The following is a 15,859-nucleotide window of genomic DNA, read 5'->3' as shown; positions in this document are numbered from 1 at the left end:
CTCATCTACTGTGTATTCAGGCATATTCATATGTACAAAATACACTAATATGCAACCAGGGCAATAAGATGCACAACACATATCTACATAAACGCACATGCACATACTAATACATAAACATATACCGTTGCATAGGCTTACACTGTGCCTGTTTAAAAATGCATGCCCATCAACAGCGCTCCTTCCATACACACAACACACAGTCACACACACACACACACACATTCACACTAATATGCACTTTGCCTGTGCTCTGACCTGATAACTGGAGGCAATGCCGCTTTCAGAATTATAATTTGGGAATAAATAAAATATGCATGTCACAGTGTGTGTGTGTGTGTGTGTGTGTGTGTGTGTGTATATATGTATGTGTGTGTGTGTGTGTGTGTGTGTCTGTCTGAGGCTTTTATATTCATATACTCTAAGTGGCTGAAGCTGTGAAACGTGTGTGTGGCTCTAATGTAATTATTCAGACTGTGAATTAACTGGGCTCTGCCCCACAATGTCAATACATTTTAACAAGCGGTGATGCCTCTCTAACACATACAAAATGCACAGCATGGAAAAGTTTAATTTGAACAATTTGGACATAAGAATAGAATAAGAGTCTGGCTTCAGGAGAAAGGAGGACCTAAGGACAATGACACGATTTCTTCACGAAAAGATTTGCTGTGTTTCTTTTCCTTGAGCTTTCTGTTTCTTTAGATTTGTTTTTGTCTTTAATCATTTTTCTCTATTTCTAATCTGCAAACCTCGCCCTCATTCAGGAGTCTGTTCAGTATGAGGAAGTCTTCATACTGTGAGGTCTCAATTACAGTAAATAGTGTCTTTCTTAACCACTAGACGACCAGGATACCCCAGATTTATTCTTTTCTTTCTAGAAATAGTGCCCCTCTTTGGTTCTGCTTCTTAACTGAGGCCAGCTGTGGCCTGACAGAGTCGCCCCTCCGCAGGCAGGGTCGTAAATCTACTTCCAGGCTTTAGCTGGGGCCTTATATGTCACACACAATGAAAGTCCGAGGACGCCAACCAGCTGTCACTGTCTGCTCCCATATTGAGACACTCTAGCTTTCAAGTACTTTCCGCTATTATGAATTGCCTTGTACTGTACAGCCCTGAAAGCCTGGTGGATGTATAATTGGCTATGACAAGGAGTGTGCTGTGCATGCTATATCTTCGCAGGGTTACTTCTGTCAAGCTTAGTCTTTGTGGAGCTCCTATCCCATATAAAATAACAGAGACTTTCTTATGAATCGGATTTAGTGTACAAACCCAATACACCAAAAGCCATATTAGAAGCAAGTTTGAGAATCAGTGCAAAACAGTGCAGTTCAATGCAATATCACCACAAACGAGCTCAATCAATACCCAAAAAGTGATGATGACCTTCATAAAGATATGATTCAGCATAGAGTTAGACAGTACAAAGACAGTATGTCTACCTCAACAACTAGGTGTATGCTTATTCTGAATTTGATGCCAGCAAGATGATTCAAGCACTTTGTGAAACACGTGGTTGCTTAAAGGACATTACATCACATGGGCTCTGGAACACTTTTAAAACCGTTGTCGGTAAACACAGTTGATTGCTTTCTGTTTGTCTGATGTTTTACAAAGCGTCTGACCTCTTTAGAATCAGGGTTTTAGCATGTGTGCTGTATCTTTGCCTATTTTAGTGTATATTTTAGTTTGTCTGAAGTTTAGGCTCAAATATATGTAAATTCAATCATCCCTTTGGACAAAGGTAATGGACTGATTAAGTTCTCTCACTTTGCATGTCTCCTCGTGTCTTGAATAATGTGGCTTTTATCAAAGTGCCGATTGCGGATAAGACCCTGATTAAGTTTCGAATAGATGCAGATGATGTGCGGTCGCCTGGTGTCTCATTTCAAAAGGGATATGACACTCCAGGACGTGGTGAATAATTCCCTGGCATGCTATGTCAAGTAGTTCAACTTACTTAACCCGTCCTTGATCTCTTCTCTATAAACAGATTTGATTCTGTGAAATGCACACACCCCCACACACCTGCATACTGGCACTGTGTAGTTTATCATGTCTTTTGTGAACCAGCATAACTTCGCTGGCCCTTGCTTCATCACCCTCATCTGAACTACTTATCATTTGAAAACAACTCTGGATAAAGAGGAGAGAAAAAACCCGAACTGAAATGCATGAACGAAAGAGAGAAACGAAAGACAGGAATATTAAAAGTGCGATTACTATTTTTTATTCTGATTTGTGTCTATTGGTAAACAGTTCCAGGATGACAGGATCCGTTCCCAAACTTGTCAAGTTAAACAGGCCTTGCAAAGACACAATGAGATGTGCTGCTGACAGAATTACCAATAAAGGTTTAAAAAATGTCATTATTATTAAGATAGATTGGAAAGGCTCATCTCTATACTGCTCTTTCCCACAAAGATCTACAGTAGCATGCAACATGCTGCTACAAATGATAGCAGTGTTTCAAAAGAGACAATCGCACATTATATTTGTTATCAGCCAGTGTGTAGGATTTAGTGGCATCTAGTGGTGAGATTTCAGCCTGCAGCCAGCTGAACACCCCCAGCCCACCCTCCCCTATGGTGGCCGCGAAAAACGCGAAAGGCGCCCCCTCGAGCCAGTGTTGTGTTTGACCATTCTGAGCTTCTGTAGAAACATGGTGATACAATATGGCGGCCTTCACGGACGAGGACACTGTAGATACAAAAAGCTCATTCCAAAGTAACGAAAACAGAATGACTCTTACTTTCAGGTGAACCCTAATGAAAACATATCTATGAATATTACATTTTCGCCCATAGAGCCCCCTAAATCCCACACACTGGACCTTGAAGTAGTAATAATGGCAGCAAATTATGACAGAGATGAGAGGAAGAGAAGAAGAACGCAGACATGTCATAGCATTCATGGAGTGTGAGAAACACTGCTGCTACACAGGCAAGCAGCTGATAAGATTATTCCATCTTCCATCACTGTGTGTGTGTGTGTGTGTGTGTGTGTGTGTGTGTGTGTGCGTGCGTGCGTGCGCGTGTGTGTGCACGGATGAAGGATGAAGAGCTGCTCTTGTGGCTTTTGCTGCATGTTTGTGGGCCTTCTGTTTGCATGTTTTCCTGCGCCTGCACGTTTGTGTGTGTGTGTGTGGGAAATGGGCGGCTTCATATATCTAATTCCAGAGCAATGATACACCAGCTCCCCGCTGTCCCATCATCCCGCACTCACTCTCTTCTTTTTCCACCTCTCCGTCAATGGCCCTAAACTCCCAAAATGTTTTCAAGATTCAAATACGTCTATTGAATGCACTCATAATGAAGAGTTACGTGTGTGTATGTGTGTGTGTTTGGGGATGATCGTGAGCAGGAGCTCTGGGTAATATGAGTGCCACGAATGGGTATTTGGACTTTTCTGCGTTTGTGAAACAATGGGATCGCAAGAAAAGGGAGAAATATGTGAGCCCATGTGTTTTTCTTTTTTTCACGTACACAAGTGTTTTTGCACCTTTGTGTTTGTGTGGGTGCGCGCGTTATTTTTATGGGTCTATATGTGAGAATTGTGGAATTTGGCAGCACAAGTGTCTGAGACAGATAGGGATCGCTCCAGCTTTGTTTTCTTAGTTGTTTGTGTGTGTGTGTGTGTGTGTGTGTGTGTGTGTGTGTGTGTGTGTGTGTGTGTGTTTCTCTGTTTGCATATATGTTTTTGCAGCTGCTGTTGATTCTAACTAGCTGATAAGATGTTAAATAGCATGATCTCATGATTTCCACGGCTGCTGCACTGATACACATCGTAGACCACTTACTGAGAAGTCCCTAACACACACGTACACACACACACACACACACACACACACACATACAAACCCACATTCTCACTCAGGAGGCATTTTGACCCTATATGGCTGCGTTTGGCTCGCTTGAGGGTGCAGACATGGCTGCGTACCTCTGAATCCCTCAGACTCTTGCAAACACTTGTTGTGTCAGAAGATGTTAGAGTGTAAGGTGTCAGATTTGCTGTTAAGTGCATTTTTTTTCCTTTAAAATCTGGTAAGACATCGTTTGTCAGACGACCAATATTCACACAGTACCTCACCCTCCATCAAAGTACTTGGCAACACTGATGGACCTCACTGTGAACACTGTTAGGAGTTAAAATAGAAAACGCTGGAAGACACAATCCAGCAACACGTTGACTTTCTGCACTGTTTGATATGATTCTTGTCTAAGTGGTTAAAGACACTGGTGATCTTTCAGCCTGTTTGGGATCGGCTCTCTGGTCGGACTTTTCGCACCTAAACCAAGTCGTGCATCAGACGTAACCCCTCTTTTAGGTACGGCCTCCTCGTTTATCGTCCAAATGATGAAACGTTTCCCGTCATGCATGCTGAATGCTTGAAGGAGTAGTTTCTTAAAGTTGCTGTTTTATGCTCCAGAATGCAGATTTTACTTTTTGTCACTTGTTTGTAATGTCTCTCCTTAGATCATGGTGGTTTCGGTTGGTAAATGTCATATTTGTGCCGGTTTATAGTGTTAACCATTAGTCACGTGGCTGCTGCTGGACGCCAGCTGTGTTTTGGGATTCTTCTCCCCAGTGTTGAATGTTTCTATATTCCATCATAATAGGCTGTGTTTGTGTGCTATCAAAATGAAAGTAACAAGTAAGGAGTCCATTTAAACTGCAGTCATTTTAATTGCATTATTTCATTAGTTATCATTCTATATATTGTCAAAAGTATTGGATTTACAGTTATGTGTAGCTGTACATCTATTGGTTGGACACTGTTAATAATAGAATCTCATTTCATTATATTTTTTCTCCTCTCTCCTCTCTCTCCCTCTATCGTTTATCCATTAATCTCTCTATCCCTATGATATATCAGTTCACATTGTCCATGACACTTGAACATGATTGGCCACTTCTGATGACATCATTCTTAGCAGAGTTACAGACATTTATTGGTCGAGGTTGTAGGTTTTCTGAAGTGGGGCAGGCCTCGGGGAGCGAGCAAGGGGAATAAATGTGGTTTTTGCCCCCGGTACGTATTTACTGCATACCGTAAATCGAACCTGGACATTGTTCTGCTATAGCCATCCATTATTGATGACAGCATTCAGGCAAGACGTTTATGAGCTGGGCTGTTAGGATCAGTAATTCACTCTGTCAGGAGATCAGAGGAGAGCAGTGGGACCAAAGAGGAGGGGAAGGAAGGGAGGTTTACTTTTAGAAAGGAGGAGGAAGAGGAAAACGTATGGGAAGGGAAAAGTGTGACGAGGAGAGAAGCGAGGGTGGAGGGGAGAAGAGAAAATAGTAGGCATTTCTGAGACAAAGCTTTTATTCATGGGAAATTTTCTCTCCAGCCCCCCCCTCTCCTCCACTCCACCCACCCTTTTCTCTGGCTATCATGTTTCTTGTGCCAATCAATATTTTATAGCTGTCACTCCAGAGCAATGAGCACCCCCCGCCAACCGCACCCAGCCCCCAGCCCTCTGAATGACAGATGACAGATGAGGGTGAGAATGGGTGTTGGGGCAAAGTGAAAAGCGGGAGGGGTGTGAAGCAGAGTGGTGGAGAAACATGAAGTCACAAGAAATGGCAAGAGTGAAGGAGGGGAGGCAGTGCAGCAAGTGAGAGAGAGGCTGACTGAGAATGAATGTGACACTGGATAAATAACCGAGAGTGGGAGAAAAATTTCCCACAGATAATGAAATTATGCGGTGAAAATGTCTACCAATTTTCATACTCTCAGAGAACTAATTACAGAACTAAGAGAGAAAATGTCAGCTTCATGACATCAAAGTGGGGACGCTGCCTACTCATTTTCCCCCTATTTGTGTCTTGTTGTTTTACCTAAGCTGCTTTTAGTTTCTAGCCCACAGCACACTGCTATTCTCCAAGATAAGGACCACAACCACACACACACGCACACACACACACACACAACCACACATACACACACAGAGTTAGGCTAGAGGAATGTAATATTGTGTATATGTGCGCACAAGCGTAGAAATGCACAATTATGTGTTGCTTTTTTCGTACGTTGTGTGTTTGTTTTTGCGGGAGGGTTTGTAGCCATGACACATTAGGGATGGAAAAAAGAGTTTGAACCTTGAAGCTGTGGCCAATATGTCCCGTGTGTTGCAATTTTCCCATGAGTCACAGCTCTCCAGGTGAGGCTATCACACATAGGAGCACATGCACAGACACGCACACACACACACACAGATAAGGTCTAGACAGTCTTAATGAAACTGGATGATGATGGAGTGGAGGGAAATTACAAGTTAGAGGAAAATGTGCCTGTGTGTGTGTGTGTGTGAGTGCACTTTTAATATATGTGCTTTGTGTTTGTGTGCGTGTGTGTCTGTTGGAGGCAAAGAAAGAAAGGCCTCTTCCTCTTCCCTCCCACCTGCTCTTGTAATCCTCTGTGTTTTGGTGACCTTGGCAACCTGGTGACAAAACATTCTTGGGGTCCCTTTGATTGAGGCCACGGGCGGCGTGAAGTTCGGACTGACTGAAAAGACGGTAGAGGAGAGGGAGCAGGATGGAGGAGGAGGAGGAGGAGGAGGAGGAGGAGGAGGAGGAGGGTTGGCTGAATGAGCACTCTGTACAGTTATTTCCTTGTGTCTGTCTGTGCGTCAGTACTTTTTGTGCTCAGTTCATTCTCTACTGTCTGCTGTCTCATTATTTGCAGAAAATATTGTTTAAAAAGTTCCCAATTTGGATTTGAGCATCATGAAGGAAGGAGTTTTAATGAAATACCTCTTTGATTTTGATTTGAGCGTAATTTCAGGCAAAACTAATTTCAGTGTAATCATAGGATTAGCGGATTGACTCATGAGGGTGATGTAAATTAGTGCAAATTGTTTGTTTCATGTTCGGCTTTGGTAAACTTTCACCCAGAAATTGCAGTGTTGACCAATAGCAACCCACCACAGCCCGAAGCTGTGTGGGAACCGACAACTGGAGGGTCCAAACTGGAAGAGGCGATCATACAACCCTGATCCCAAAAAAACTGGGACGCTGTGTAAAACATAAAGAAAACAGAATGTGATAATCTTCCATTCTGACATGTACTCAATTGATAACAGTACAAAGACAATATATTTAATGTTTTACCTCATCGTCTTCATTGGTTTTTGTACATATCTGCCTCTTCTGAATTTGATGGCAGCAACACGTTTCAAAGAAGTTGATCTTAAGTCACCAAGCTTCTGGGACCAAATATTACCAAAGACATGCAGTTGAATTTCACTCTGCCGCTTTCTAATGTGACCAGGTCTTATTATTTATTCTCATCACATCTCTATACGTACGGGTTCATAGGCTTACAATATGCTCAGTGGGATAATCTTGTGTATACAGTATGTAGCCTTGATGTTGCCATTGTGTTTGTTTGCTTGCATGTTTCTGTCTGAATTTAAACCTTGTGTTCTCAGTCAGAGGCCTCTGATGTGTATCTTTGGGGATATTATGTATGTAGACTCAAACTCACACACACGACGCAAAAGTGTGTTTTTCAAAGTAGTTGTGCAGGAAAGTGTTTGTGCTTATACACGTGAGATTTTCTGTTTGTTGGTGCCTTGTCGAGATTTGGGAAGTGTGCCTCCTCTGTGAGCATCTGTGACATATGGTTACCCATAATGCTCTTCTCTGTGTAGGTTTGCAGTGATGCAAAAATCAGAACCTTTTATATCATTACTATTATTAATAAATGAGTGATAGCTAGAGGGTTTCTACAAATGGACACGACAATCAGGTGCTGATTAAAGGTGCATTTTATGGCTCAGTGGAACAGAATTGTATTGTGTCCAGGTCACCGGCTTGAGACATGGCAATTATTAGTGATCAAATGAGAACGACATTGTCTCGTTCACAGTCAGTTCAGGGGACAATAATGCTCACTGATGTGAGTCACAGAACAGTAATGAACAATTGAAGGAGTGCAGCGTTTCCTGCCTTAACCAACTTCTGTTCCTGTTAGGCCTCAAAGTGAATCAATAATAATTTCACCCTTTCTCTTTTCCTCCTCCCGCAGTGAGAGATGATGATGATTTCCTGAGTCTGAGCGAACTCCCGGAAACCTTCCCCTCCGACCCTCCTGAGCCGTTACCTCACTTCCTGTTCGAACCCGAGGAAGGCTACATTGTCAAGAACAAACCCGTCAATCTCTACTGCAAAGCAACGCCTGCCACGCAGATTTACTTCAAGTGCAACAGCGAGTGGGTCCATCAGAAAGACCACACCGTGGAAGAGAGGGTGGATGAAAACTCAGGTGAGTGAAGTCTAGCAGACACATACACGCAAGCATACACACAGATCCAACCAGAGATTTACTTGAAGTGCAAGAGGAAGTGGAGGGATCAGATCGTACTGGGAAAAAAAAATGGGTGGGAAAAGACATTAAAGGAAACCTGCCATGCAGTGAGGGTGTGCAGTACAGCGACTGTCAAGTTTTTTAGCTTATAGGACAATTTTGACAGAAAACACTGGGAGTCAAAGAAGCCACTGACATGTTAAGTGCTGTTGCATGTCAGTTCAGACACAGGAGGACTGTTTTTTTTTTTTTTTCTAAGAAACAGTCCAACTCAAAGTAAGTCAAGTAAAATAACTATGTTGTGGGTGAGGGGGTTTGTTGCCACTGTCCTTGTTAACATCTAGTAGCATCCAGTACTGATAGATGCATCAAAAAGCAAAAAAGTAACAATCATACAGATGAAGTGGGTTGAAATCAATGGGCCGTCCGAAATTCCAAACTAACGTACTATTGGGTTGTATGAAATAGTGTGTGAGATTTTTTAGTGTGTGTGAAACCGTAGTGAATGACCTAAACAGTACGTGAGGCACATACTATTTGAATATTGGGTATTTCAGTATGCAGACACTGTACACCACACTGGCACAAATATCCCACAGTGCAATGTGGCATTGACAACAACAGCAAGGTGCTACATATTAAAAAAACATTGGGGTATCATTAGTTGCTGACCTTTTCCAGAAGTTTCAGGATTATTTTGCGCACGGTGATGAATGTTCAAGTGTTCATTTTTCTGATAAGTTTGGTTTTAATTAGTTATTTTATGCTCGGGCATACAGGCAACACCCGTATCCGTGAGATTTGTCTCCATGTTTGCACAGGGGATGAAGTGGAGACTCACCACTCGTCGTTGGTGAAAACAGATCGCAGTATACATGCATTTAATGCATATTTTATTTCAGAGGTTACTTCCAAACACTTTACACAGGTGTAAATGGTAAATCCTCTTTGCCTGTATATTCCTTATGTGCTTGACACTGATGATATTTCTCTCTGTGCGACATAAAATTGTCCCGATCCAGGAAATGTGGCCAACATTCTTCCCAGGTTGTCTCATCGGTGCACTGCGAGCAAACAGGTTAAACCTATTATTCAGATGTTTAGTTATTTGTGCAGAAAGCTGGGTCACATGTCAGGTGTGTGTGTGCGCAGCTGTCCCACCACCAGCGCTGTACTGCCATGTTCACAGGACAGTTTAATAGGATCCACAGTGGTGCACTGGACTGCAGCCAAACTTCCACACTTGTCACTTGACAGCAAATACTCCGCCGGTAATGACGAATCATGCTGTCGTGCTTTGGCAGGAGGACAAAGACGTACACAACCTGGTTTTTTAGACTTGAGCTTGACATGAGCTGCGCTTATGAGTCTCCACCTGCTTGTTAATGAGCCCGAGTCCCCGGAGCGAGCGATTAAACACAGGCTGAAAACAGTTTGAGGACTCCTGATATACAGTACCTGCTGAATGAAAAACACACAGGGGTCAACGGTAGCACAAATCAACATGTTGGTGTTTGAGTCGCGATATTTTGCGAGGCAGGTGAGCAAAACACACGGTACACTTTTTATGTGCTCACTCCCGCACTTTGATATTTGTCAGTGTGTATATCGCATCGCAACTGTGAGGAAGCGCAGCTTTTGATTCTGTCTCAGCTCAAGTTGACACATCGTCTTGCCCACCAAAGATTTCCCCTTGTAACACAAAGCAGACCCTGGAGCCAAACATTGTGTGTGTATACGTACGTGCCTTTCTGTGGTGTCCTGGTTGCCGAGTGGGTCTCCAAACCCAAGACAGAGACAGAAGCAACTGAGCAGTACCGTTTGATGTTTCCCCTGATTCAACTGTCACACATGAATAGTCAAGGAAGGGAGAATAAATACAACAAAACCTGCGAGAAGTAAACATGAGAGAAGGGAAACAGCAGGTACAAATATAGAAATACACACAGACGCGCACTGTGGCAAAGAATAGTTTTTATAGAAGAGAGAAGAAGTGATGTTATAGTCTCAGTTGGAGGTGGTTTCTATCAGACTACGATATTCTCCACTTCTAACCCTTCCTCATTTTCTTCTACTCTGTAAGTTGTTTTGATTTTTTTAAACATGTTTCTTTTGAACACTTATATCCTCTTTTCATCTCCCTCCCTGGTTTCTCCAGCCCTACATCTTTCTGAATATTTAATCATTGCTCTTTCTTGTTTTTTTTTTTTTTCTTCCTCTGTGTTTGTTTTTATTTATCTTCCTCTGCCTCTCTCTCTCTTCTCAGACATCAAACTTGTTTTTTTTGTTTTTTTTTCCCCCCTTTGAGACATTTCCTTGTCCTTTATGTCTTAAAAACTTTCGGTGCCGCGAGGAGGTTTCGCACCTTTCATCTCGAAGGATGGGAAGGTGACATCATCTCTTGTCGTCTCCACCATCATTTGTGCACGACTTTATTTTGCAGCTTTTTCGGGTTTCCCAGTGAAGTGTGAGCAATGTTTATGCGCCGCGGTAGATTGTTTAATATGAGCGTGACACATTTTACCAGGTCATAATCTGATTGTACCCACACTGAGGTGACAGACATATGTGTGTCTAAAATGAGCACCCGTTGTCTTTCTTCCGTTCTCTCTCTTCAGTTTTTTCCTCCCCTCTCTCTCGTGTTCATTACTGACATCATGCACAGCTGCGAGTCATTTATTAGTCTCCCATCAGCCGTTCATTTGCTGGCTGCTGGATTCCAGACAGTGCGTTATTGAGAGGAAATTCTGTTCAATTAACGACCCATGGATTTATTCTCTCGTGCTGTTCGTGATGACCACCATGATGTCTTTCAAGGTTCGGGATCACCCGGTCAGCCAGATAACTGAGAAGAAAATCTGTGTCGAACAACAGGCCCAGTTTGTTGTTGCCATTTGTTTCGATGGCCCCATTAATCAGTGATGTTTCATTTTGAACCAAACTTCTTAATTTTAATTGAATTTTATCTGGAGCTGAAATACCCCCCGGCCTGGTCAAAACCATTGATTTGGTTTTAAACGTTTGGACTGCTTAAGATGTGCTTTAATTTAATGCCTAATTTATATTGTACAAAGCCATCATAATGTCACTTTAGTAAAAAATTGATTGGCTGCTTGTCGCTTTGTACTGCTACAGGACAGTTAATCTCTTCAGAGCACCATAATCCATACAGATACACACACAATATATAATGAATAAATAAACTGTGGCCATTATGCAATATTAAGAGCAGCTGAGGTTTGGAGATGCCTGAAACTGGAGCATTTTTGACCAAAATGGCTCTACTCTTTCTTTTTCTTTCTTTCTTTCTTTCTTTCTTTCTCTCTCTCTTGCTTGTTTGCTTTCTCACTTTCTCTCCTTCTTACTTTCTTTCTTTGCCCTTTTATGTTTTCTCTTTCTCTGTCTGTCTCTTTCTTTCTGTCTTCGTTCCTTCCTTTCTTTCTCTCTCTGTCTTTCTGTCCTTCTTTCTTTCTTTCTTTCTTTCTTTCTTTCTTTCTTTCTTTCCTTCTGTCTATCTTTTTGCCATTCTTTTTTTCTCTGTGTCTTTCTTTTTGTATTTTTCCTTCTTTCTTTCTTTCTTACATGGAAACAAAATTTCCTTCTGCTGTCTTAATATAGATTTAATGTCTCTGAGCTAAACTGTCATGCAGTGCAGAACAACAACAACAACAGCAAACAGACAAACAAAGCAGATAGTGGTGTCTCCTCATATAATGAGGCTTCCATCATGGCTTTTCGCTCTTATGCGAAGCGCTGAGGTCACTGATGAACAATAGACAATAACAGTATAAAAAGACTACAAATACTGGATATACATTATGCAGCATTGTTCTCATGACTCACATACAAAGCGAGTGTAGGTCTGTGCGTGGCGAATGCGCAGTGTGTGTGTGCACTGTTTATCTGTTTATCTGTATGAAAACCTAAACTCCGTAAGCTGTTTTCTCCCCTTTGTTTCCTGCTGTTTCACAGACACAGCTAGAAGCTATGGCCCCCATACTGCTTTTATTATCTCTGTCTTCTCATTCCCTCTCTCCCCCTCTGTCCCTTCCTCTCCCTTTCTTTTTTCCTTTCTCTCTCCCTCCCTTCCTCTTCTCCCTTCATGCTGGTTTTTGCTCTACTCTAATTTCCACTGCCTGAAATTGGAGAGAGCAGAGGCAGATAAAACCTGAGCTTGAGAAAGAAGAAGTAGGGGATGATGGAGGGATGCTGATGGAGGGTGCCTTTGAGAGGGCTGGAAAGGCCAACAGATATCAGGGCGTCACACTGAGGAGAAAGATGATATGAATCCTGCTGTGCTGTTTTCTTTCTCTTTCTCTCACACTCTGTTTGTCATCCGTTTTCACTGGAACAGGAAAGTCAGCCTAAGCGCTGAAACATGCCGTTCGTTTGATCTCGGGGATCAAGATAAGAGAAAACAGAAGTAAAAAATGTACATACAGAAAGTTAGAATAGAAATGGAAAAAAAAAAACAAAAAACTTGGAGGTTGTTTGTGCCAAACAGATTTTGAGTGGGTTATCCATAGGCTGAGTGAGAGAAGACAAAAGGATCTTTGTTAGTGAGACACAAAATCAACACTCGCGCCTTCTCAGAAGCTTATACTGCATAACACAAACCCTCAAGATGCATCATCAGGTACAGGTAATGCTTCACAGTCACAAAGCATTATGTGTCCTCTAACAACACCCATAACTGAAATTGTTCGTCGTCACAATAGACCTTTTATGTGGCTTGTTGTGACGAGCAGGAAATGCACCGGTGTAATTAATAACATTAACAATGGCCCCTTTTCATTTACTGTTCCGTCTTCGAGGATTGTACGTGTTGACTCACTGGAAAGAATTAATGAGACACTCACAGAAACTTGAGATGTTATTTGTTCCAACTGTGCTTCTCCTGCCATGACAACTCTGTACGATGCGCGGCTGTCACTTTAAAATAAAATCTAGTTTGAATGCATAAAACACTCCTAAAAGTGACACCCTGATAGGGTGGTAAGAATGCTTTGTTTTCCGTTTAACAGACCTAAATTGTAGCTCTGTGTGAACTTCATGACAGCTCAATAAATTGCTTGAAATGTAGTCACATGGAGCCTCATCGGGAGCGTGGGTAAGCCAGGTGAAGGTCACAAGCAAGGATGGGGGTTGAGGGAGTCGTGTGGGGGCGGAGGGATGGCCTAGAGGTTACTGAGGTCAGCCTCCAACTGTAGGGAACAGGCTCGATTCCCTAAGAAGCTCCACCACCTGTCATCGTATCCTTGACAAACACAGTTAACTCGACCTCCCCCTGGTTCTCCAGGCCCTCCAGCCCCTCCCTGCACCTTTACCAGAGCAGGAAAGGAGCACTGAATGAAGTACTTAAGACCAGAAAAAAAACCTGCCGTCCTCCAGACAGAAACTTTAATACAGTTGCGTTATTAGTAGTAGGATTCAGTAAAACAGGCTTACCATATCTCCATCTGAATTAATGTGACTTAAGGTGAGAACCAGCATAATTTGTCTAGATTGCATATCTTATTGTGAAGGGCATTTCCAGTGTTTGCTTAAGCAACGTGCGTACGACCTCAGTATATCTCCATTAGCCTTGAAGTGTGCTAATGACATGCTGTGTACTAGGTTACTTACTTTGTCTCCATTAGCCAAACTGTGAATTGTTATTAGTCTGCTAGCACTGACCTGTGACTTCACATCTACACATGCACACACACACACACACACACACACATTATTGGCACACTCAGTATTGGCTTGGGTGATTTGTGACCTCTTTCCCTCCTTTGCTGCCATCTCGCTCGTATTGATTTCTTCTCGTCTTTTCCTCCGTCTCTCCTCCTCTCTCTTCCTCCTAATGTTTCTCCTCTCCTCTCTCCTCTCTCCCTCTCCCTCTGTCTGGCATCACTGCCATTCTCCTCTACCTTCTTTCCTTTAGCACTCTCACCTTTTTCCTCCTCCTGCTGTCGCTGTCTCTCTCTCTCTGTCTCTGTCTGTCTCTCTCTCTCTTTTATGCTGAGATTGTTCGATTTCAATTATTAACAACCATCAAGATTTATGAAGGAGGTCAGTTAGCTTCTGTGCTAGTGACTGCTGGTGTTTGATTTTGTTTGATCGATTTTGTATGTATATACAACTGTGTTTATTGGCTAATGGTGTGTGCTTGTGCTTTATCTGTGCATATGACAGAGAATGTTTCATTTTGTGTGTGTTTGTAGCTGAAAATACTGTGTTTGTGTGTCCTTATTTCCTTGTTTGTGTATGTGCGTCTTTGTTTGAAGTAGACTTTCTCTCGTGTCCTGAAACGTCCTGGTTCAGTGCCTCTGTAGAGCTACTGGAGGACACGGGAGTGCACATTCAATGTCGCTCACATTTATACATTCAGGCACTCACACACACAGGAGAGGTATTCAAACATGGACCAGGAGGGAATGTGATGATCAATCAGTGTCAGAGTGGGAGCCATTAAGAGAGTGAACACATTCACACATGCATGCATGCATGCACACAGTCTACTGTATGGTATCAGGTGGTCACAGGCTGGTGACTCCGCTCCGTTGACGTCCTGGATGAGTTCCCTCCGTAGGCCACAGTCCACCCCTGCTCTCACCCTTTCTCGCACTGCCTCTCACCCTGTTGTCATTTTACTTGCCCATTTCCCCCCTTCTGTCTCCATCTTGCACTTTCTTTTCTTATAATATTCATGTAATTTTTCAGAGAGGGCTTTCAGATCATGCAACATGCCATGTCTTCAGATCTGCAGCACGGGCTGCAGAATGCATTTCAGTGTATGACTGACTCAGCTGCTGGACTGAATCATTTTAGTTTTGCATATTTATAACCGTGATTACTATTAACACTGATCAAAAATGCTTGCATACTGGAATATAATTTACATAATAGCTTACAGACTGTGTATCTCGTCTTAATAGTAGATTGTAGCTACAGGTATTCTCTCATTTGGTGTTTTGATGGTGAAGGTGGTGGAGAATGATAATTTAAACCATCAGTCCACAATCTCCCATAGGTGTTCGACTGTAATTAGATCAGGGTCTGGTTTCATGAAGATTTAAACTATAGCTCAGATCTACTTCCGGTGGATGTTTAAATTCATTGCACAGAGCTGTCTTAAGAATGTATTTGCTATGAATTCTGGGTATATAAGACTTTCTTAACATGAGCAATTGTGTCAAAGGGCTCCAGCAGGAAATATTTGAAAACTCTTACAAGCATATTTTACTGCACTGTTCTTTGGCACTCATCACATTTGCTGGTTTTGAAAGTAGTGCCTGTTAAAGTAGCAGCAGGTTTGTGCTGAAGCCTCAAAGCCTGAATTAATCCCCGTGGGGAAATTGTGTTTTCACTTGCAACCCCTCCACAGGGAGGTCACAGCGGCAGGTCACTCACTGAACTACACCCCAGGAGCTGGTCAGCATTCAGCGAGCTGCTCACAAACACCTCAGCCGGGCAGATGTTTGCGGAAACAGAGACTTGAGCTCATGTCTCCTGATGTATCTTGCTCATTTACATACAGGAGAGAAGACAATATTGTGA

The 15,859-nt window shown here is 42.5% G+C and overlaps 1 protein-coding gene across 2 annotated transcripts in view; it reads left to right on the top strand.

The window, feature by feature from the left end:
- Positions 1–15,859, top strand: part of LOC143321150 (netrin receptor UNC5C-like) — a 184,182-nt gene that overhangs the window by 85,380 nt on the left and 82,943 nt on the right. For both annotated transcript variants that reach the window (XM_076731310.1, XM_076731309.1), the window contains exon 2: positions 8,036–8,272. In XM_076731310.1, coding sequence (XP_076587425.1) covers positions 8,036–8,272 — 237 coding nt within the window. The remainder of the gene's footprint in view (positions 1–8,035; positions 8,273–15,859) is intronic.

Source organism: Chaetodon auriga, chromosome 5 (assembly GCF_051107435.1).
Source record: "Chaetodon auriga isolate fChaAug3 chromosome 5, fChaAug3.hap1, whole genome shotgun sequence".
Classification (NCBI taxonomy): Eukaryota; Metazoa; Chordata; class Actinopteri; order Chaetodontiformes; family Chaetodontidae; genus Chaetodon; species Chaetodon auriga.
The sequence above is the reverse complement of the archived record's forward strand: the minus strand, read 5'-3'. Positions and strand labels throughout refer to the sequence as shown.